General features: G+C 42.1%; 1 protein-coding gene across 4 annotated transcripts in view; it reads left to right on the top strand.

Moving 5' to 3' along the window:
• LOC130907439 (kelch-like protein 29) overlaps positions 1-23,042 on the top strand; it is a 501,705-nt gene that overhangs the window by 380,582 nt on the left and 98,081 nt on the right. For all 4 annotated transcript variants that reach the window (XM_057822529.1, XM_057822530.1, XM_057822531.1 and 1 more), the window contains one exon: positions 541-687. In XM_057822529.1, the coding sequence (XP_057678512.1) occupies positions 541-687 (147 nt within the window). The remainder of the gene's footprint in view (positions 1-540; positions 688-23,042) is intronic.

Below are 23,042 nucleotides of genomic sequence, written 5' to 3'. Positions count from 1 at the left end.
CAGTTAATTAATATAACCGTACACAAAAACGTCTTTCGCCATCCATAATTAGAGCTCATTGCAAATTGCGACCTGCGAGAAGTCAATGTTTTATGCTTGGTGGAGACATTTTGAGTCTTCTTTCAAATTACCACGTCTGGGCTACTTGAGGTCAATTAGTCAATGATTTAAAGGGTACATATTCCACTGACCCAATAAACTTCGTCGATATATTTTTCCTTTTTTTATCCTGTCGTCAGCGGCTGCTTTGTCATGCAAAATGAATTCTCCATATACCCTTTTATGCCAGAGCAGCAGTTTTTCAGTGCAACAGAGGAGTTTGATTTACTCCTTCTCTTATGTTGTGATGGATAGTTATTGGAAAATGCAGTCGGACAGAACGAGGTTTGACAGAGGGCAGACAGAGAGAAAGGAAAGAACAGAGCAAAAAAAATGGGTCGAGAACAATAGAAGTGTAAAACAATACCTGGCTCTACAACAATTGAATGAGGGCAGAAGTTGTCCCAAAATATGCTCATTTATGACATGTTTGACCATCAGGTGGCAGGACAGGAGGAGATTCTGAGCGTTTCCAAGGAGGACCTGGTGGCCTACCTGTCCAATGACAGCCTCAACACCAAAGCGGAGGAGTTGGTGTACGAGACAGTCATCAAGTGGATCAAACGCGACTCTAGCTCCAGAGTTCAGGTAAGGAAAACAAACGCAGCGCTCTCAATTTTGGAAGTGTTTTTCTATCTGAAAGTTTTCTTGGTTTCTCGAGAGAAAATCAAAAAAACAAACAACAGTCACCGCCCTGGTCTGTTTGTTTGTTTGTTTGTCCTCAAGGCCTCAAAAGATTCCCAGAGTCAGTTCATCACAATCAAAGGTTATATCCTCAAGATGGATATCGACAACAGGAAAGAGCAGGTCAAAATCAGTATGTTGCGCTGAATCGATAAAGCCTAGAGGACAGAGCGTCAACTCCGGCCCGGTCGGTGCAAAAGTAAATGGCGCGCCGACTGATGTGTTCACGGTTAGGACCTCAGGTCATGAGATTTTTATCGATTCCGGTGGCGAACGCCGAGCTGCTGATTTTATGGCCTGTTTAAGAACGGAGGCGGTTATAGTGGATAAATTGCAGGCCATCCGTCATTGGAGGAGTCATCCATCCTAAGCAATGTCTACTCGTCCACGGGCGCTGGCCGGCATCCCCCAGATCAGACGTCCAAAATCAATGCAACCCTGTCAGCACTACATCATTAGTTCTGATTCGTTGTTTAACTTTATGCCTTTGAGCTGCGGTCTTATTGCGTTACCATCAAGCTTACTTAGCGTCTTAGCAAGGTACTAGTCCGTATCTGATGTGAGATGTGTTGACGTTTTATTGAATGAATTGACTCCCGTTTAGTATCGCAGGATGTCATTTTAAATATAAGACTTACAGGAGATGTGGAACTGTTGTTTAGACGCTAGGTGTTGTGTGATAAAATCCTATTACCATTTGACAACTTTGGGAAATGTGACGGACTGATTTGGCTCTTATTTTTTAGTAGTTCAAGGGCAATTTGTATTAGAATGTGGACATAATCCCACTAAACTTCTTTTGAGGACTTTTATGTTAGGGGTGTGTATTGCCCCATAACTCTGGTGATACGATTCGTATCACGATTCACAAGTCAGGATTCGATTCGATCCCTATTAATCCCAATACTACACTCAAAGACGATTATTAAGCTATTTATTCTTGAATCCTCATCCAGCACTCAAGTTAAAATGTTTGTTTTATGTTTGAATATAGACTTAACATATTATAATTACATATTAAAACCTGAAAGGAAAACACAACTGAAAGGAAAGTGGAATTAAACCACGGAATTAGAAAACGTGGCTCACTTCAGACAGCAAGCAGACAACGATAGCAAAGGGATTGCGTAAAAGGGTTTATAAAACACACGAAAAAAAAACACGTGATCGCGAAAAGGGAGACACAAAAAGGGTTCGTGGCAGATGCATGATGCATCTAGGTATGAAAAGATATACAAGCGGTCAAATGGCAGCAAGTCAATATCCCAGCCAGCCGCTTAGGATCGTTTTAAAGACCCCACTGATGAGCTGGAATTGGATGCCGGTACGACGTTGGGAACTCATCCCACATCACTGTAAAAGACAATCTGACCAGAAGCAGAATGTGACAAAATCATGCCAGTCGTCATACTAGCTTCGCATGCTTGCTAGCACAGCTATTCTCCCAGTCCAGCTCAAGCATGTCATCACCCCCAGCGTGTATTGCACACGTGAAACATTGCACCCTCCATAGGTCAAAACATGTACTAAATTATAGATTTTTAAATCAATTGCAATAATACACAGTGGGGCAAATAAGTATTTAGGCAACCACTAATTGTGCAAGTTCTCCCACTTGAAAATATTAGAGAGGCTTGTAATTGTCAACATGGGTAAACCTCAACCTTGAGAGACAGAATGTGGGGAAAAAAACAGCTCACATTGTATGATTTTTAAAGAATTTATTTGCAAATCATGGTGGAAAATAAGTATTTGGTCAATACCAAAAGTTCATGTCAATGCTTTGTTATGTACCCTTTGTTGGCAGTAATGGAGGCCAAGCGTTTTCTGTAACTCTTCACAAGCTTTTCACACACCGTTTCTGGTATTTTGGCCCATTCCTCCATGCAGATCTCCTCTAGAGCAATGATGTTTTGGGGCTGTTGTTGGGCAACACGGACTTTCAACTCCCTCCACAGATTTTCTATGGGGTTGAGATCTGGATACTGGCTAGGCCACTCCAGGACCTTGAAATGCTTCTTACAAAGCCACTCATTTGTTGCCCTGGCTGTGTGTTTGGGATCATTGTCATGCTGAAAGACCCAGCCACGTCTCATCTTCAATGCCCTTTTCACCCAAAATCTCTCGATTTCATTCTTTCTTTTACACAGATCAGTCATACTGGTCCCTTTGCAGAAAAACAGCCCCAAAGCATGATGTTTCCACCCCCATGCTTCACAGTGGGTATGGTGTTCTTCGGATGCAATTCAGTATTGTTTCTCCTCCAAACACGAGAACCTGTGTTTCTACCATAAAGTTCTATTTTGGTTTCATCTGACCATACCACATTCTCCCAGTCCTCTTCTGGATCATCCAAATGCTCTCTAGCGAACCGCTGACGGGCCTGGACGTGTACTTTCTCCAGCAGGGGAACACGTCTGGCAGTGCAGGATTTGAGTCCCTGGCGGCGCATTGTGTTACTGATAGTAGCCTTTGTTACTGTGGTCCCAGCTCTCTGTAGGTCATTCACTAGGGCCCCCCATGTGGTTCTGGGATTTTTGCTCACCGTTCTTATTATCATTTTGACGCCACGGGGTGAGATCTTGCCTGGAGCCCCAGATCGAGGGAGATTATCAGTGGTCTTGTATGTCTTCCATTTTCTAATAATTGCTCCCAGAATTGATTTCTTTACACCAAGCGTTTTACCTATTGTAGATTCAGTCTTCCCAGCCTGGTGCTGGTCTACAATTTTGTCTCTGGTGTCCTTGCTCTTTGGTCTTGGCCAAAGTGGAGTTTGGAGTGTGACTGAATGAGGTTGTGGACAGGTGTCTTTTATACCGGTAATGAGTTAAAACAGGTGTCATTAATACAGGTAACGAGTGGAGCCTCGTTAGACCTCGTTGACAGCCAGAAATCTTGCTTGTTTGTAGGTGGCCAAATACCTTTTTTCCACTTTAATTTGGAAATAAATTCTTTAAAAATCAAGCATACATGGCTTGCTGCTCAACCTAAAATTTTTATTTCTGAGAGTATCAGAAAGCTTGTGCAATGATGGACAAAGTGCATTGAAAAACGGGGTGTCTATGTTGAAAAATCATGTACTTTTATGTTCTTGTATCAAATAATAAAAACGGAGTGCAGATACGTAATGACCCTTGTATCATGAAAAAAATTTAATCCGAAGTCATAAAAATCTATATCAGGATAGCTTTAGTTTAATATATTCTATCCAGTACAGTTATCATTCTTGTTCAGGCTCAACCACCATTGACCAAGTGATGCCCGCAGCATGTCATGTCAGTCCAAAACCTCCAAACCACTCAGTCCAGCAATCTCACCCTCTAATGGACAGCCAAGTTATTCCAAAGAAGTAGACTTAGGGGGCAAAAAATGGGACATTTTTCCGCCTGTCTGAACAAGCCATTCACATATTCCTGAGACGGGAGACCCTGGGTCACCTTGTGTTTGAGCCGAGAAGAAGAAGAAGGTACAGAAGATTGCAGAGATTGAAAAAAAATGGGGAGAAACAATCCAAGCGTATCAAGAGGCGACTTCGAATCTTGTACTCTGACCTCCTCGGGCGGGAGCAAAAAATGCGTCTCTTTCGGATGCTTCCGTGACGCCGCATTCATGGTCCGCATCCACCGGTGGTTCATCCCGAGGCGGAAAAATCACTCCTGCGGAACCTGTGACAACTTTTAATGACATGTCAGGGCACCACGTCGCCGCGTGACTTTTAAGCCGTCAACCAGTCAGTATGTGTGTGCGCGCTACAATGCGTTCATCTCAGCACGCCCCCGCTTTGTGTGTCTTAAGCTGCGGGCTATATAGCAGAAAAGTGGCATATTGAACGCGGCGTGTAAATAATATGCAATTTTCTTTTTTCCGCTACCCTGTCAGCTAGCGTCTGATGGCGGCAGGAAACGAGGCGTGGACATCACTTAGAGATGGAAGAGAACATTAGAGTGTGTTTTCAAGTGAAATTGTATTTATTTCTGAGTGGGGTCCTGACACAAAAGCTTCCAAAATTCACTTAATAGAAACCTCCTAGGCAATGTTCCCTCTAATTTTTTATGTGTCTGAGCAAACACACCTGCTCCCTGAGCACACTGCGGCCCACGGTGAGCAACATCAGATGTGTACCGTATTTTTCGGAACATAAAATGTGTAATTAAAAGGTAAAAACATATATGTCGCACCGGCGTATAAGTCGCATTTTTGGGGGAAATTTATTTGGTAGAATCCACCACCAAGAACAGACATGTCATTTTGAAAGGCAATGTAGAATAAAAATACAATAGAGAACAACAGGCTGAATAAGTGTACGGTATGCTAACATTACATGACTCATAAACAACGAACTGAGAACATGCCTGGTATGTTAATGTAACATAGCTTTTTAGAGCTATTCAGATAACCATAGCATAAAGAACATGCTAACTAGCAACAATGATATAATGATGTGTGAATAAGCTCACATACAGTATAAATCGCTCCAGAGTATAAGACGCACCCTCTGCCAAACTATGAAAAAAAACTGCGATTTATAGTCTGTAAAATACGGTACATGGCGGCCACACACCAGTATCACGCCTTTTCACGCCTATTAGCATTTCAACTGCCCGTAAATTATCTAGTATTAAGAGCATTTAATGATTAATATCCATGATTAAAATATCTTTATAAATGTCACTAGAATACACACCAATCTGACTTAAATTGTACCTTATTTTTCACATCTTAATATATAGGACTAGCATTTGGTGTACTGATATGTCAGTGCTCTCATCTACTATCGGTGTATGCCAGGGTGCATTTTTAACACTGAACATAGTCTCGTTCTCCACTATTTCATTTATTGAGTTTACAAATTCAAAGGCATAATTTTTACTTCGTCAGCTTTCTGGTATACTTACATACTTTGCCATTTGATTGCGGATTTGTTGAACTGACACCATTGACGCATTCATTTCGATGGCAAGTAAAATATCGTCAATTAGAACTTCAACTTGCTCTGGGTCAGATTTTGTTTTGTGGGACAGCTCGTTTCTCTTCTGTCGGTCTTTTTGCATTCTCCCGCAATAATGTACTAATCGCCTGTCCCATCTTGAGTCTTCGTAATTTTCAACGGCTTTCAAATGACTTTTCTGCTGAATATGACAATTGAGGTAGTCCAACTTCCATTCAGTCCGCATTTTTCCCTCTGAAAACTCACGTGGTACTTTGGCTTCGTGGCATATATCACACAGTTTCACCGCTTGTTCGTCTATTTGCACATGCTCCGACAGCTACTCCATCTTATATGAACCGCATTTCTTTTTTACTTTGGCATGGTGAGTGGATGTGTTGCTGCCCGTTCGTTTCGCCATGATAAGGGGTTAGCCTTTGCGTCTCTCAACTCCGCCGCAATCACGCACTGTTGATAGCTTGCTAACCTACACCGCGCGTGTAGGCTGGGCAATACACAAGCAATGTCAATGCTATGATTGGCTGCGTAGCGGAAGTGAACCTTATCGTATCATTTGCTGGACACCTGTCACTCACCGAGTTACAACCCAATTAATACGTTTCTGTTGATTTTTTTTTTTTGTGCGCAGCATAGAATTTCTTGTGCGCAGAGTAGGTGCCAGCAGTGCGCGATTGCGCACACGCGCAGCTTAGAGGGAACATTGCTCCTAGGATGTCGGGGTGGGGTGAGAATGTCTCAATCCAGTTTCAAAACATGTGTATGTACAAGGGTTGTCCCCGATAAGATCACGTGGTTTGAAATCGAGCCCAATCAGATCATTTTCAGAGGATCGGAATCGGGTAAAAAAGATGGGATTTTCAAAATGTATTCATTCATTAGTTTTATTTTGGAGTCTTAACTCATTGACGGTGATAGAAGACGTCCATTTTGACTGGGAGGTCTAGCAGCGATCATTCGATCTATCGCCGTCAATGGCGGTGAAACGTGATCACTGTCAGAGGCAGTGAATGAGCTGCAAGCAACTAAATAGTACAGTCCCTGACAAAAGTCTTGTCGCTTAACCATTTTGTTGAAACAATTGCGAATAACCTGACTTTTTAATTATTCAATTTGTTTCAGAAATGGCTCATATGAAAGCTAAGACACTAAGTTGAATGTCAAAAATATATTTGTTGCACTGAAAAAAGATTTATCATTTAATGAAGTCATAAAGGTCCAATTTTGGCAATACAAAAGTTTTGTCGCCTACAGAAAGTAGTGTGAAAATTGAACAAAAAATGTACTTCAAATACAAAAATGTTACATAACATAAGCGAATTAAGTAGTGGTGCTGTGAGATCCAAATTTAATATTTTGTATGACTTCAATGGGCTTAAAGCACTGCATCCATTCAGTTCGGCAAGGATTCATACAATTTATGGATGAAGTCATCAGGAACATCAAAGAAATCAGTTTTGCATGCCTCCCAGAGTTCATCAACATTGTTGGGTTTCGTCTTCCATGCTTCCTCTTTCATCCTACCCCAGACAAGCTCAATGATATTGATGTCTGGTGACTGGGCTGGCCAGTCCTGGAGGATCTTGATTGAAGTATGCGATGGAGCACCATCCTGCTGCAGAATTTGTCCCTTTTTATTTTATTTTATTTTATTTTTTTACTTGTCCTGTTCAGCTGCTTGACACAGAGAATGGAAGTCTAAGTGCCCGAATAGTCTGAACAGTTTTAATGTTTCACATTGAGAGTCTGACATACTCCCATTGTGATCATTCAACATACCTCGTTTATTATGACAAAGACAAACACAAGAGAAACAAAGAAAAGAAACACAAATTACAAGTAGAAATACATTGAACCTCTAGACTAACTACTAATATGTTGGTGCTATCTTCAGCTAGATGTATTTCCGGTTAACACCATGTGGGGGCCTGTTGACCAGGGAGAGAGGGGGACGGGGGTGGAGGTGTCTATAAGCTAAGTGATTGAAAGGGGTAGAGTGTACACAAATCAGCTCTGTGATCTAGAACTCAGTAATCCTTTGTGAGTGTAAGTCTGTTGGCGACTGACAGTACCCCGCCCCATCGCCAATCCCGGCACCGGGACGCCCCCACCCGAGCGCGCTCTATCACATCGCACCGCACGCGAGCCCCACCAGGCGCGCGACAGCCACGCAGACGAGCAAAGACGCCACGCGGGCGTCAACCCAGGGCCCCGGCCCCCACCCAGTCAGCCCGAGGAGGGAGGACGACTGGGGGGGGGTCTGTGGGGGGCGCTGTTCCGCGCAGCCCATCCCTATCCCTCCTCCCGCAGCCCAGCAAAGGAGCCATCGTCCCCCCCCCCCCCCCCACGGGATCCAGGGTGGTCCCCTGGGCCACCCGCGCACCCATCAGCCGGCCTTCAGGGATGGCAAGAGGGGACGCACGCATTTGTCCCTTTTTATGGTTAGGAATGTAAGAGGCAGCTAAGACCCTCCAGATCTCTCGCACGCCCCCATTCTGGATGTAACCCCAGACCATGATTTTGCCACCACCAAACTTCACTGTTTTGTGGCAAAAGGTGGATTTTTCAGATGAATCTTCCATTGAATTACACCACAGTCGCCACAAATATTGCAGGAGACCTACTGGAGCCCGCATGGATCCCAGATTCATCCAGCACCTGGCATCCCGGGCGTCCTCTCGGTTGTTCTGCTCGGTCGTCCTCCGCCTGGCATCCTTCCGCCGGCGCCCCGGTTGGCCATTCGTTGCTGTTGAATCTGGTTGCGGGTCTTAACAAATGCCCTACTGCCCTCCAATGGCCAGTTTTATTGCTTTAAAATGGATTTTCAGCTTTGTGCTTTGGAGCTCAGTTGTATCAGAACCCAGAGATGTCTCTTATGAAAAAAAATACGTATAAATACGTCTTTGGGACACCGAAACAATTAAAAATAGAACTTATTTATACGTTTCTGGGAGCAAATGAGTTAATAAGCAACTCCAGTGCACTGCCTGACCAACAAAGAGGAAGGGAGAGTGAGACTACTCGATCGGCTCGGGACTGCTGATCTATATATATATATTTTTTTAATTGGAAAAAAAATCCGCGATACACTGAGGGCGCAAAGTTTGAAGCGCGAAGTAGCGAGAGATCACTGTATATCCCCTTTTTTGGTATATTGTTACACCCTTAAATTGAGTGCCAGTCGAATGCAGGTATCCTTTGTTAGCCATCTATTGAACCCTAGAGTACTTTTTTGACCTACATTCTTTCATCAAGCTCAGTCCTATCACCATTCATTATCCAAGTTTGCTGCCGCTCGGTTGATGAAACTAACAAAGTAACAACATCCCCTTCTTTTCTGCAGTGTTGAAACAGCTGAAGTGGAGTCAGAACAAAACAACTCAGGCATTTCAATCTCCTCTGAAGGACGATTGTGGAAGACGGGAAGTTTTTCTTCTCCCATAAAATACAATTAACCTCGCTTAATGGCTCGTGGCAATGAAGTCTTTTGCGCTTTTGAACTCGGAAGACAACGGCTAAATGAAAAGCGACTCCCCAGGTAAAATGGGGTCATTTTTGTCATCTTGGACGACGGGGAATCAGTTTAAATACGTACTCAGGCGCGCGCACACGCGCAGTCTCAAAGCACTTTTGTCCTCTGATATCATTTGTTCTGACTTTAGAAAAAAGACAGCAGAAAATTACATCAGCTTAATATGAGAGTCACACATAAGCACATGAAGTAATACTTTAAACTATGTTCATTTTGCCCGCGGACCGCAAATGTCACGTTGTGCCATTGTTATTCCCGCTAATGGCTAGGCCGGCTTTTTTTTTTTTTTTTTTTTATCAGGCAAAACACGCCATTAAATGTCCTTTTTAGCCGCGCTACAGTCGCTGGCCACTTTCCAAAGACACAATTAATCAGCCTCTTTTGTCACCTGGCCAGATAGGATCGGCTATGAAATGAAATGTCGGCGTTAGGCCTAATGGAGGTCCTATTCAGGCTTTTGGCAGAGCCTAGCTTCCAGTAATTGAACGAGTACGGAGGAGATACAAAGCACCGCCGAGCGAAAGCGAGGACGCGTGTCCCGCTGTCAACGCAGTTGGGAAAAACGTGGCGGGAAATTTACAGGTCTCCATCATTGGCTGTTTCAAATCAGATATGACCCAGTTTTGATCATCAAGCTTTAACACCTACCAAGAAGAAAAAGGCTTGCAAAGGGGCATTGTTGTTTTCGTCAACGGTGACGATAACAAAACTATTTTGTCGACGAGCAATTTTTTCATGACATGACGATAGCGAGCTGAAATCATTTCATGGGCCACTAAAACATAACAAGACAAATGGCAGTTTTCCTTTGACGAGACGACAATGAGACGAAAATACAATAGTTTCTGTCATATGTTCGCAATGTGTGAAATTATTGAATGTGTAGTTAGCCTCTATCATAGCAGTGTTTGGTTGTGTCACTCATGTGATGTGCTGCGCCCTCCCTCCCCACACACACACTCACCTAGGAGTGGGAACCTCTTGGTACCTCACGATATGATTCGATTTGCGATACAAAGCTCACGATAACGATGATCTGACGATATGGCAATACAATGATTATCAATACATTGGTCAAGAAATCTATGTCTTCGTATTACATTTTACTGTAATACGTATGTGGCTTGTATTTTGTGGCCGACATGCTCTTTGTCCACTCGGCCGACGACCGGCGGCTTGTCACACATCCCCCCACCGGGAGAGCACTATTCTCAGCTTATTGCCTTCTTCATGTGCCCGGTGTTTTGTCAAATTTTACACCCGATCAGAAATTGCAAATTTGTGTTAAAAATAGCCGCGAATACAGCGATTACAAAGTAAACACTACAAACTTTCTTTATATAAAGGACTACTTATGTTTGATCATGAATGGGCAAAAAGCTCTCCTCATACACATTCTGTCATGTTAGCTGCACAACAACTGCAGCTGCTGTCCTATGATATTCTCGCTGTTTACGTCTTCGCCGTGTAGCAAAGCATTATTTTGCCATATTCGTGTTGACCATTTGGCAGCTACACGCTCCTCCGACGTCGGCCGGTTTGTCCGTCGTTCATTGTCCAGCTGCTTCCCCGCAAACGAGCCCTCTGCCTTCAACAGTGGAACGACGAGGTCTAACTTGCTCGCCGCCGGGCAGGTTGCCGATTGGCGAAGACAATCAACAACCCCACTGTCACGTGAAATGATCCGGGCCAGTAATGTGTGATTTTCGGCTTCGATGACTTTGAAACATCACTCAGTTCGGGTTAGCATGTCATCTAGCTGTCTCGCCTCTTGGTTTGTTTACATTCTCCGAAGCCGGCAGGGAAATGACAAAAGCCCGACTAACTACGGTGCCATAAAATATCGTTCAGGAGGTGCGACAATAAAGGTGAAGGTGACCATTATGGAGTAATTTTGCCATGTCGTACTGAATAAATACATTCGTATTACTTCATATTCCATTTAGCAAAAGCCCTCTATGGGCTGAATAGTAAAACAGATGAGACCATTCTCCTGCCGACGTCATCCACCTGTTGTTGACGCTTGAGCCCTATAATGGTAGGCGTGGCTAACTGGCAGATTAAAAGACTAATTTCCCGTCATCTGCGCTTTGCCAAATTGTTGTATATAGTCGTATCGTCTCAAAATGTGATTCTAATTCAGATAAAAATGCTATTTAGGACTTTTTTTCTCCTGTCGTACGCACTTTAAAGGGCTAAGATGAGTGATCATCACACACTAAATGTAACTTCTAGCGTTAGCATAGCGTTCGCGTTAGTGTTAGAATTAGTATTTCAAGTGGCGAGCATCATCTTAAACTCTTGGACAACAGTTTGTGGCGTCCAGGCAGTTTTAATTCATTAAAAATGATGTACAGTTTTCCTGCTGAGTTTGTATTATCATCACCAAGGTTGCGATGTCCTTGTAGACGCTAAAATTATGTTATCTGCTGTCAATGTTAATTTGAAATTGTTGAAAACATTTACAGTGCTGGACAAAAGTATTGGCACCCCTGTAGTTCTGTCAGATAATGCTCAATTTCTCCCAGAAAATGATTGCAATTACAAATGCTTTGGTAGTAATATCTTCATTGATTTTGCTTGCAATGAAAAAACACAAAAGAGATTTTTTTAAAAATAAATAAATGATTATCATTTTACACAAAACTCCAAAAATGGTATTGGCACCCTTTCAAAAATCATGTGATGCTTCTCTAATTTGTGTAATTAACAGCACCTGTTACTTACCTGTGGCAAATGACAAGTGGTGGCAATAACTAAATCACACTTGCAGCCAGTTAAAATGGATTAATGTTGACTCAACCTCTGTCTTGTGGCCTTGTGTGTATCACATTGAGCATGGAGAAAAGAAAGAAACCAAGGAACTGTCTGAGGACTTGAGAAGAAAAAATGTGAGGAAGCATGGGCAATCACAAGGTTACAAGTCCATCTCCAAAGGCCTGAATGTTCCGGTGACTACCATGCGCAGTGTCATCAATAAGAGTAAAGCCCATGACACTGTGGCTAACCTCCCTAGATGTGGACGGAAAAAAAAATTGACTAGTGATTTCAACGAAAGATTGTGCGGATGGTGGATAAAGAACCTCGACTAAGATCCAAACAAGTTCAAGCTGTCCTGCAGTCCGAGGGTACAAAAGTGCCAACCCGTACTCCTTAAAAGGGACTCTATGGTAGGATACCCAGGAAGCCCCAACTTAAGACCCAAAGACATAAAAAAGCCAGGCTGGTGTTTGCCAAAACTTATCTGAGAGAGCCAAAAACATTTTGGAAGAATGTTCTCTGGTCAGATAAGACAAAAGTAAAGCTTTTTGGGGAAAGCCATCAACCTGGAGTTTACAGGAAAAAGAACGAAGCCTTCAAAGAAAAGAACACGGTCCCCACTGTCAAACATGGTGGGGGTTCCCTGATGTTTTGGGGTTGCTTTGCTGCCTCTGGCTCTGAACTGCTTGACCGTGTGCATGGCATTATGAAGTCTACAGACTACCAACAAATTTTGCAGTATAATGCAGTGCCCAGTGTGAGAAAGTTGGTTCTCCTTCAGAGGTCATGGGCCTTCCAGCAGGACAATAACCCAAAACACACTTCAAAAAGCACTAGAAAATGGTTTTAGAGAAAGCACTGGAGACTTCTAAAGTTGTCAGCAATGAGTCGAGACCTGAATCTCATAGAACACCTGTGGAGAGATCTGAAAATGTCAGTTTGGAGAAGGCACCCTTCAAATCTCAGAGACTTGGAGCAGTTGGCCAAAGAAGAATGGTCTAAAATTCCAGCAGAGCATTGTAAAAATCTCATTGATGGACACCGGAAGCGGTTGTTCACAGTTATTTTGTCTAAAGGTTGTGCTACCAAGTATTAGGCTGAGGGTGCCAATACTTTTGTCCGGCCCATTTTTGGAGTTTTGTGTAAAATGATAATGATTAAAAAAAATTTCATTCTCTTTTGTGTTTTTTCATTACAAACTAATTAAATGAAGATATTACTACCAAAGCATTTGTAATTAGGGCCCGAGCACTAAGTGTGCGAAAGCCCTATTGTAACGCAAAGGATTATTACTCTTCTGCTCGGCAAATGAAAATGGCCAATTTGGAAGCCTGAACATGCTCGAAAACTCACCAAAATTTGCACATACGTGCAGCTTTGCGTAAATTTAAATAATTTTGCAACGTAGCGAGAAAAAAAATGTAACAAAATGGCTCAGTGGCGCCCCCCTGAATTTTTTTTTTTTTAAAAGGCCTCTCCATTTAGGTTTTTTCACATAGACCAATGAAATTTGGGGAGTCGATACGTTGTGCAAAATTGCTCTAAAAGTCTCTTGCACCCATATTCCAAACCCAACAGGAAATCGTGTATTTTGGATTGAATTTGAATTTATCGATTAACAGGGTGCACACTTGACACCTGCCTAGGGAGTTAGTTGGATCCTCATTGGTGAGAATGTTCATGAGACATATGAGACCTTAAGTTGTCAAAATGGTGAGTTTTCATTCACGGGCTTGACCTGGGCGAGGTGCCAAAGTCGGCCATTTTTGGGGCAAAACACCAAATTCAGAAAAAGACTATTAACTCCCTCATACAATATTCAATCTTTTTCATATATGGGACTATCTGCAGATATTTCTGTGCTGTGTGTCCAGAGTTGAGAGTACATTTTTCTACTAGAGCGAAACGAGTCATTGGCTAAAGGCTGGGTTTATCCCACTCATCGGACGCGCTGTGTTTCTGGGGGTCTGTGGGCAGTGGGCGGGGCTCGACTCGCCCGGACACACTTGTTTTCTGCATGATGATTGGATGAGCTGTCTGAGGCTGAATCCCTTTTTGATGAACTAACCGCAAAAAACGAGGGATCACTGTACACTGCGTCACGTTGAATCATCCAAAGTCTTTCCAAACACCTATTCAAGTCATCTAGTGAAAATTTCTTTTAAAAAATAAAATCTATATATATATATATATATATATATATTTTTTTTTTTTTATCGTTCAGGCCTAATTTGAACTTAAAAATTCCAAACTTTAAGATAAAAAAAAAAAAAAAACATTTGGTTTCAATTTTTTTTTTTTCAAATGTTTCTTTTTTTCAGATTACAATACTTTTGACCTTGATTTAGCACCATAGGCTAATAAGTATTTTTGTCCGAAAGACTAAAACAAAAATTAAAAGAGCTGCCAAAAACAACATCGTAAAGTAGGCAGCATTGGTTGTCTTTCAACCCGAAGATAGTGGGTTTAATCCTTAGCGAGTGACCTTTCTGTGTCCCTGTAAATGAGGAGGCGGTGTTAAAGCACTTTCAGTGCCTTGAAGGTAGAAAGACGCAAAAGAAGTGAAATTCCATCTAAAAAATCTGTGCAGACGAAATCTGTCTTTGAAGGACCTCTGAAAATGGCCTAAATGACCACTTTGGACCAAAATTTTTCTGTGCCTTTTCGGGCATGGTCACTAGACTGTTTTTTCATGAGTCTGCTCATGAAATGTCTGCACACCAAATTTCTGTTATTTAAATGAAACTGGCTTTTGGGAACACATTTTTCATTCTTAGTTTCATGTTTTATGACAAATCCTTAGACTCCTAGTGCAAGTTATCAGAATTTGCAGACTTGCAAGCTGTCTGATTCATTCATTCATTCGTGCTGGTCTTTTAATGGGGGGAAGCTTAAAGTGTGTCCACTTGTGAGTGCTTTGTGATGGTGGAGGGGCTAAGCGGCACCCGCTGCTTGGTAGGGAAAGAAACTAGAGTGCAAGAAGTCAAGGCTCCAAACACAAGCAGCTACAATAGCAAAAAAATTTTTATAACAATATAGCAAATGGATTTTTTCGCTAGTCATTTTTAACAAAGCAAGTGTTGCTAGGATGATGATGAAAGTCTCTGGTTCAACTTAGAACAACAAAATGAAAATTGAAAAATGCGTCCTGTGGATCTTAATGCAATAAGATCACTGATTCTCTCATTTCGCTGTCAATAAAAAAGGGATTCAGCCTCAGACAGATCATCCAATCGTCATGCAGAGAACCAGAGCGTCCAGGCCAGTCGAGCCCCGCCCAGAGACACAGTGCGTCCAATGAGCGGAATAAACCCAGCCTCTAGCCAATGACTCGTCTTGTTTTGCTCTAGTGGAACAATGTACTCTCAACTCTGGAGACACAGCGCGGAAACATCTGTGGGTTACAAACAAGTTCTGTTCCTACGCTGGCGATGTAACCCGAATTTACGCATAAATTGGAATTAACCCTTTAAGTACCTTTTAACACCCTCCAAATTAGGGGGGAAAAAACTATCCAAAAACATGTATTTTACATCATATTAATCAAATAAAGTAAAAAAATGATATATTATTTCCCTCTGGTAACACCAATCACACCATAGTTCGTCTTCAAATTGCATTTATTAATTTGTCATCATCAAACAATGAACACACAATTACAAAATAAAATACAATCATGACAAAGAGCGTACAATAATGCTATTAAGTAAATCAATAGAGACATTGGCTTACAAAAACATACAAACATTGCCAAATAGTGGGCTAATAGCGAGCTAACGGGGGGTGGCATAGCCAAGTCTGCGCCGTTTACATTTTCTTTGCCTTCTTAAAACGTTAAATGGCGTTTACCCCCACGTGAAAGCAACGCTTGAAACTAACAAAGTAGCGCTGACGTGATGCTATTACTGTAGAAATCAACCATTTACATTAATTAGGAGAGACAGCGAGAACCAAAAGTAGTATTTGCCATTTGGCATTTTTTTTGCCATGTGGCATATTTTTTTGCCAGGTGGCAAAATTGATTTTGCCATGTGGCAAAATTGATTTTGCCATGTGGCATTTTTTGTTTGGCATGTGACAAAATGGATTTTGACTTGTGGCGTTTTTTTTTTTTGGTATGTGGCAAAATGGATTTGGATTTTGGAAAATTTGGATGTGCATAGCCATCAAGGGCGTGGACGTGCATGGCACAATCCATTTCGCCACATGGCAAAAAGAATGTCACATGGCAAAAAAAAATGCCACATGGCAAATACCACTTTTGGTTCTCGGCCCTGCAGTTAATTAGACCAAATAATTTACTGTAGCCTACTTACCATCAGTGCTTAGAGGTGGCAGACGAGACACTTTTACGCCATCGTCCAATCAGCAGTTGTATATTTTATGAAGGTTCCTCACTATGAAAAAGTGAGTAATGAGTAATGTGGCATGGCAGGCACAGGATTTGTGCTTCAAGTTTATTTACAAAATCTCACGGATAAATCACTTTTGTACTCAAGTGCTGGAATTTCTCAGTCATACCTGCTGCGATCCTTGAAACCCACCCAAAATGCTTGCTTTAAACCTAAATGCTCAATTTCAGACATGAGTCTCTTGAGACTTTTTCCTGCGTACTTTTATGAGAGACATGTTCACCCAATTTAATGTGGATTGGTGAAACCCCTGTCAGGAGCTGATTTTTTTTCTTCTACATGATGGTACAATTAGTTCGGTTCAGATCATTCGTTTAAAAAAACGGTTTTTGCGGTGTGTTGAGACCATGAAATAGAATTAGGTCACCGAGCGCACGTTGTAGTGTAAATGCCGCTGTTGTCTCTTCTAGTATGTATGTGTCGCCTGCTGTTTTAGAAGCGAGGGGGTGGGCCAGAGGATCGGATACAGGCCAGTGAACTGTGGACCTCCACAGACATCTGTGTGGTCCCAGAGCGTGCTCAGTCCTGATGTGTGCAGCCAGATGGACGCAGGCGCTCGACCGTGGCGACTTTGTATCCGGTGCAGGTCAAATCTGTGCTCGCTTACACCGGCTGGAACCTACTGTAATATTAGCCAAGAGGTGAATACTATGCTACAACTACTGCATTCATCACATTTTTTCGATTAGTGGAGTCTTTCATTAATATTTTCTGCCACATTTGCAGTTGTAAAGGGAAGACTTTGTGATATAGACCTTGTGCAGGTACACCTAATATTTTGGGCTGACAGCTTATGAGACGATACTTCCATCTTGTACCTGGTGTGCAACAAGGAGTCTTCCAGCTGAACGTGCTCCTTTTCTCCCAATGAAGTCATGCTGAAACGCGCTGCACCTGTCAGTCGCGGCTCAGGGCGACATGCCCCCCCTCCCCCCGTCTGCTCTCCCACTCACCATCAACCAACCCCCTCGCTCACATCCTCCCCGGCTGACACGCACTCACACATAGTCACGCAGGCGCCCAAAAACACCATCCGTGGCCAAGCGCGAGCATATTTTGCTCACGCGTAATGTGTGCAGTGCGCTCTCATTGCAGTTGAATGGGTTTGTTTGTGAGGTTGTGTGCTCTTCTACACGTGTGTGTGTGTTATTATTCATGTGTACTGAAGAGAGTAGTCTATTATTCAAACCAAAGCAGACAACATGACCCTTTGTGTGCCATTTGCTTGAGTCATTTCAAATTGCAAGGCTTTAATGGAAATTTTTACTGGAGCAGGCTGCTGTAATGTATTTGCGTTTAGACTTTGTGAAGCAATATGTGTCTCTCTCACCTCGCCATGTTGGGCCAATGTGGATGTAATGTAGATGTACAGTGCCTTGCAAAAGTATTCGGCCCCCTTGAACCTTGCAACCTTTCGCCACATTTCAGGCTTCAAACATAAAGATATAAAATTTTAATTTTTTGTCAAGAGTCAACAACAAGTGGGACACAATCGTGAAGTGGAACAAAATTTATTGGATAATTTAAACTTTTTTAACAAATAAAAAACTGAAAAGTGGGGCGTGCAATATTATACGGCTCCCTTGCGTTAATACTTTGTAGCGCCACCTTTTGCTCCAATTACAGCTGCAAGTCGCTTTGGGTATGTTTCTATCAGTTTTGCACATCGAGAGACTGACATTCTTGCCCATTCTTCCTTGCAAAACAGCTCGAGCTCAGTGAGGTTGGATGGAGAGTGTTTGTGAACAGCAGTCTTCAGCTCTTTCCACAGATTCTCGATTGGATTCAGGTCTGGACTTTGACTTGGCCATTCTAACACCTGGATAAGTTTATTTTTTAACCATTCCATTGTAGATTTGGCTTTATGTTTTGGATCATTGTCCTGTTGGAAGATAAATCTCCGTCCCAGTCTCAGGTCTTTTGAAAGATACCAACAGGTTTTCTTCCAGAATGTTCCTGTATTTGGCTGCATCCATCTTCCCGTCAATTTTAACCATCTTCCCTGTCCCTGCTGAAGAAAAGCAGGCCCAAACCATGATGCTGCCACCACCATGTTTGACAGTGGGGATGGTGTGTTCAGGGTGATGAGCTGTGTTGCTTTTACGCCAAACATATCGTTTTGCATTGTAGCCAAAAAGTTCAATTTTGGTTTCATCTGACCAGAGCACCTTCTTCCACATGTTTGGTGTGTCTCCCAGGTGGCTTGTGGCAAACTTTAAACGAGACTTTTTATGGATATCTTTGAGAAATGGCTTTCTTCTTGCCACTCTTCCATAAAGGCCAGATTTGTGCAGTGTACGACTGATTGTTGTCCTATGGACAGACTCTCCCACCTCAGCTGTAGATCTCTGCAGTTCATCCAGAGTGATCATGGGCCTCTTGGCTGCATCTCTGATCAGTTTTCTCCTTGTTTGAGAAGAAAGTTTGGAAGGACGGCCGAGTCTTGGTAGATTTGCAGTGGTCTGATGCTCCTTCCATTTCAATATGATGGCTTGCACAGTGCTCCTTGAGATGTTTAAAGCTTGGGAAATCTTTTTGTATCCAAATCCGGCTTTAAACTTCTCCACAACAGTATCTCGGACCTGCCTGGTGTGTTCCTTGGTTTTCATAATGCTCTCTGCACTTTAAACAGAACCCTGAGACTATCACAGAGCAGGTGCATTTATACGGAGACTTGATTACACACAGGTGGATTCTATTTATCATCATAGGTCATTTAGGACAACATTGGATCATTCAGAAATCCTCACTGAACTTCTGGAGTGAGTTTGCTGCACTGAAAGTAAAGGGGCCGAATAATATTGCACGCCCCACTTTTCAGTTTTTTATTTGTTAAAAAAGTTTAAATTATCCAATAAATGTTGTTCCACTTCACGATTGTGTCCCACTTGTTGTTGATTCTTGACAAAAAAATTAAATTTCATATCTTTATGTTTGAAGCCTGAAATGTGGCGAAAGGTTGCAAGATTCAAGGGGGCCGAATACTTTTGCAAGGCACTGTACTATGTTACCATGGTGGCGATAGGGGAGTGCAGAAGAAAACTTTTAACTTTTAATCTATCTGGCCCAGTGGTTGCGCTAGACTTTTTTGTTCTCTGTCATTTTGACTGACAGTGTCATAAAAATCCGGTCATAATCTATTTTTACTTGCACTTACATTTTTAAAATGATAATAATGACATATTCAATAGTATTTAGTTTTCATTAATTTTTAATTAATATTCTGTCCGAACAAGCTTAACAAGAGGCAAACAGACAGCTGAGTGCACCAATCAGCGACGGGTAGACGTGCCGTTAGCAAAGCGACGAGGGCAGGACGAGGGACTAGCGCGCGGAAGTAAACATACGAGGAGAGCGGAGTTTATTCAACATGGCTAGCGCGAGACAGACTGTTGTCAATGACTCGTGTCGATGTGTTTTAGCTCATTTAAAACTGAATTTACCGCAGATTGGAACATATTCTCGGCTCTCCCGTTCGCCATCAGTGTTGTTGTAGAGACGACTTTCGGCGCGCAAGAGTGACGTTGCTCGTGAAGAACACGTCACGCAAATAAACAAATCTGATTTGTCGATTGATTTTGTACCTACTCAAGAGGCCGTTAATGGGCTGGGTCCTAGACTTTTCTCTCAGTGTTTGAAAAATACCGGGAGAACAGTCTGGCCGTGCCAGGCAAACACTCAGTTGCCTTGACATTTTTCCGAGTAAAGCCAACGACGTCATGCATCAAGAGAAACAATAGCTAATTAATATGCTCACTCGCCACCCTGTGGTCTGGGGTGTGAATTGCAACCTGTCAAAATAACAGATGGACTTTAATTTTTTCCGTCACCGTTTTAAAAAACCGGTCAGCGACGGAAAATATTCGGTTAACGCGACCCCTGATCTGGCCTATTGTCACTTTCAATTCAATTCAATTCAATTTTATTTGTATAGCCCTAGATCACAAAAATGTTGTCTCAAAGGGCTTTGCAGAGGCAATATGATACACAATCAGAAACAGCAAACGAAGCAACAAAGATGAATAAATAAATTCAAGTCCTGGGTGTCCCCCATCCTTAGACCCTCCATGTCGGCAAGGAAAAACTCCAAAAATTCCAGAGTCTTCAGGAGAAAACGAGAAACCTTGCGGAGTACCACAGTCAGGAGAGATCCACTCCCAGGACGGATAAACAGGAAGCCCCAGGACCGCTAATGGGAATTAGCAGGCGAAGTTACAGTCCGTAAAAAATGCGGTGGAGTAAAGGAACAAGAAGAGGTCCATCTAGCCAGATGAGACGGGGGTAGCAACGAGGACGTCCATCCAGCTTGGGGTCCGGACAGTCAGGAGGCTGCAGCTGAAAGGGACACCGGGTGACTAGTGATGAAGAGACTAGACAACTAGATATTAACATTAGAAAATAGAAATAAAGTAAGAAAGGTGGTTGGTAGAGTGAGAAAAAAGGAGATAGAACTCAGTGGCTGTACTTCCCCCAGCTTTCTAGCTTCTAGTGCAGCTTAGACTAAACTTTGAGTCTACTCCGACTTCAACTAGCCTGACCATAAGCTTTGCTGAATAGGAACGTTTTTAATCTAATCTTAAATGTTTCAAGCCCAGAAGACAGGTTGTGGTGAAAAAAACACCATAAAATAGACCAAACTACTGACAGGATGTGACTTTTCTTTTTAAGTGTTTACTTGTCCCTTCAACTTTTCCAGTTTTATCTTCTGTATAAACCAAATGGAAATACCGTAATTTCCCGAATATAAGGCGCACCCGTGTATAATGCGCACCCCAAATTTACTTGTAAAATCTAGGGGAAATTATTGTACCCGTTTATAACGCGCACCCTAATTTTAGCACCAATAAATAGAAGAATATAAGAAAACAGCTCGTGTACAGATGCAGAAATGTCATTTTACTGAATGGTGAAACACAGCACAAGCACAGCATATTGGTAGTTCAAAACATTACCATAAACTGACAATATTTGCGGTAATAATATGATTTGACAACTTCTCCAACTTACCAGAATCTAGGAGAAAACAAAACATAGTGACTTTTCTTTTAAAGGCTGCTGTATAACTTGCTCGTTTCATCATGATGAATAAATGTTTCTTCCACGGATTGATACGGTAAAATCAAAGTGAGAATGTAAGTCAGAAATCCGAGAGCGCTCATCGCTGTCGACACAACAGTAACAATAGGAACTATTGTTATTTGGGTTTGAGTTTCTCGAGGGACAGATATAGTTGACGGACACACACAGGAAGTCTGTTGTTAAGTTTGTTATGGTCCGAGTTGGGGAGCTGCAATGAAGGTTGACTCAAATGAGTTAAAGAAACTAAATTCTGTGCTTTATGTAGAGTGAAAAAAGCAGAATTTAACACAGACGAAATCTTTCGGCCGATTAGAGTGAAGTATTACCGAAACAAAATGGTGACGTCACATACCGTAATGGTCGGCAACGGATCGCCGCATACGTTTCTTCAACACAACATGGCCGTGTCAATAAAAAAAAAAGGGTTTATATACAGTGCCCTCCGTAATTATTGGCACCCCTGAAAAACATGTTTTTTAGCTTCTAATATTTTTTTTAATTCAAATAATATGGGACCTTAATGGGAAAAAAAAGAGAAAAATCCAACCTTCAATACAAGTGCATTCATTCAGTGGGGGAAAAAATCCCACATAAAGAAAAAAATATTTGACATCAAATAATGTGTGTCACAATTATTAGCACCCCTGGTGTTAATACTTTGTACAACCCCCTTTTGCCAACAAAACAAGGTCTGGGGACTGAGACGGCCATGGGAGGAGCTTGATTTTGTGTCTGGTGAACCATTTCTGTGTAGATTTGGCCATATGTTTAGGGTCATTGTCTTACTGAAAGACCCAGTGACGACCCATCTTCAGCTTTCCGGCAGAGGGCAACAGATTTTGATTTAAAATGTATTGTATAAAATGGTATTTCAAAGCATTCATGATGCCATGCACCCTAACAAGGTTCCCAGGGCCTTTGGAAGCGAAACAGCCCCACAGCATCACTGACCCACCCCCATACTTCACAGTGGGTATGAGGTGCTTTTCAGCATGCGCATCTTTCGTGGCACGCCAGACCCACTTAGAGTGTTTGTTGCCAAAAAGCTCAATCTTGGTCTCATCTGACCAAAGCACGCGGTCCCAGTTGAAGCCTGGAACCGTGTGTATTTTTGTGTAAGACCAAGATTGAGCTCACAGAAAATAATTGAAAAGCACTGTCCTTAAGTTCCGGCCTGGACAGTCTCTTTTCCAGGCATTTGAGACAGCCTTGATGCAAAGACCACTTTATATAAAGTCGTTTATGAAATATAATGCTTTCACAAATCAAGGTAAAAAAAAAAAAAGAGCTGTAGAATGATAACTTGCAAAGACAACAATTTATACATACAATATGTATATGTATGTATGTGCTGCCACCTATAGCATCGGAGTGGAACCCTTTCAACTACAGATTAAATATTTTTTTTGTTTTTGTTAGTATTATTATTTATTTATTATTATTTATTTTATTTATTTTCCCTTCAGGCATGACAAATCCAAACAAACATACAGCATTTATATGTGTTTACAATTAATTCAACCCGAAAAGA

Source organism: Corythoichthys intestinalis, chromosome 19, assembly GCF_030265065.1.
Source record: "Corythoichthys intestinalis isolate RoL2023-P3 chromosome 19, ASM3026506v1, whole genome shotgun sequence".
Classification (NCBI taxonomy): domain Eukaryota; kingdom Metazoa; phylum Chordata; class Actinopteri; order Syngnathiformes; family Syngnathidae; genus Corythoichthys; species Corythoichthys intestinalis.
The sequence above is the reverse complement of the archived record's forward strand: the minus strand, read 5'-3'. Positions and strand labels throughout refer to the sequence as shown.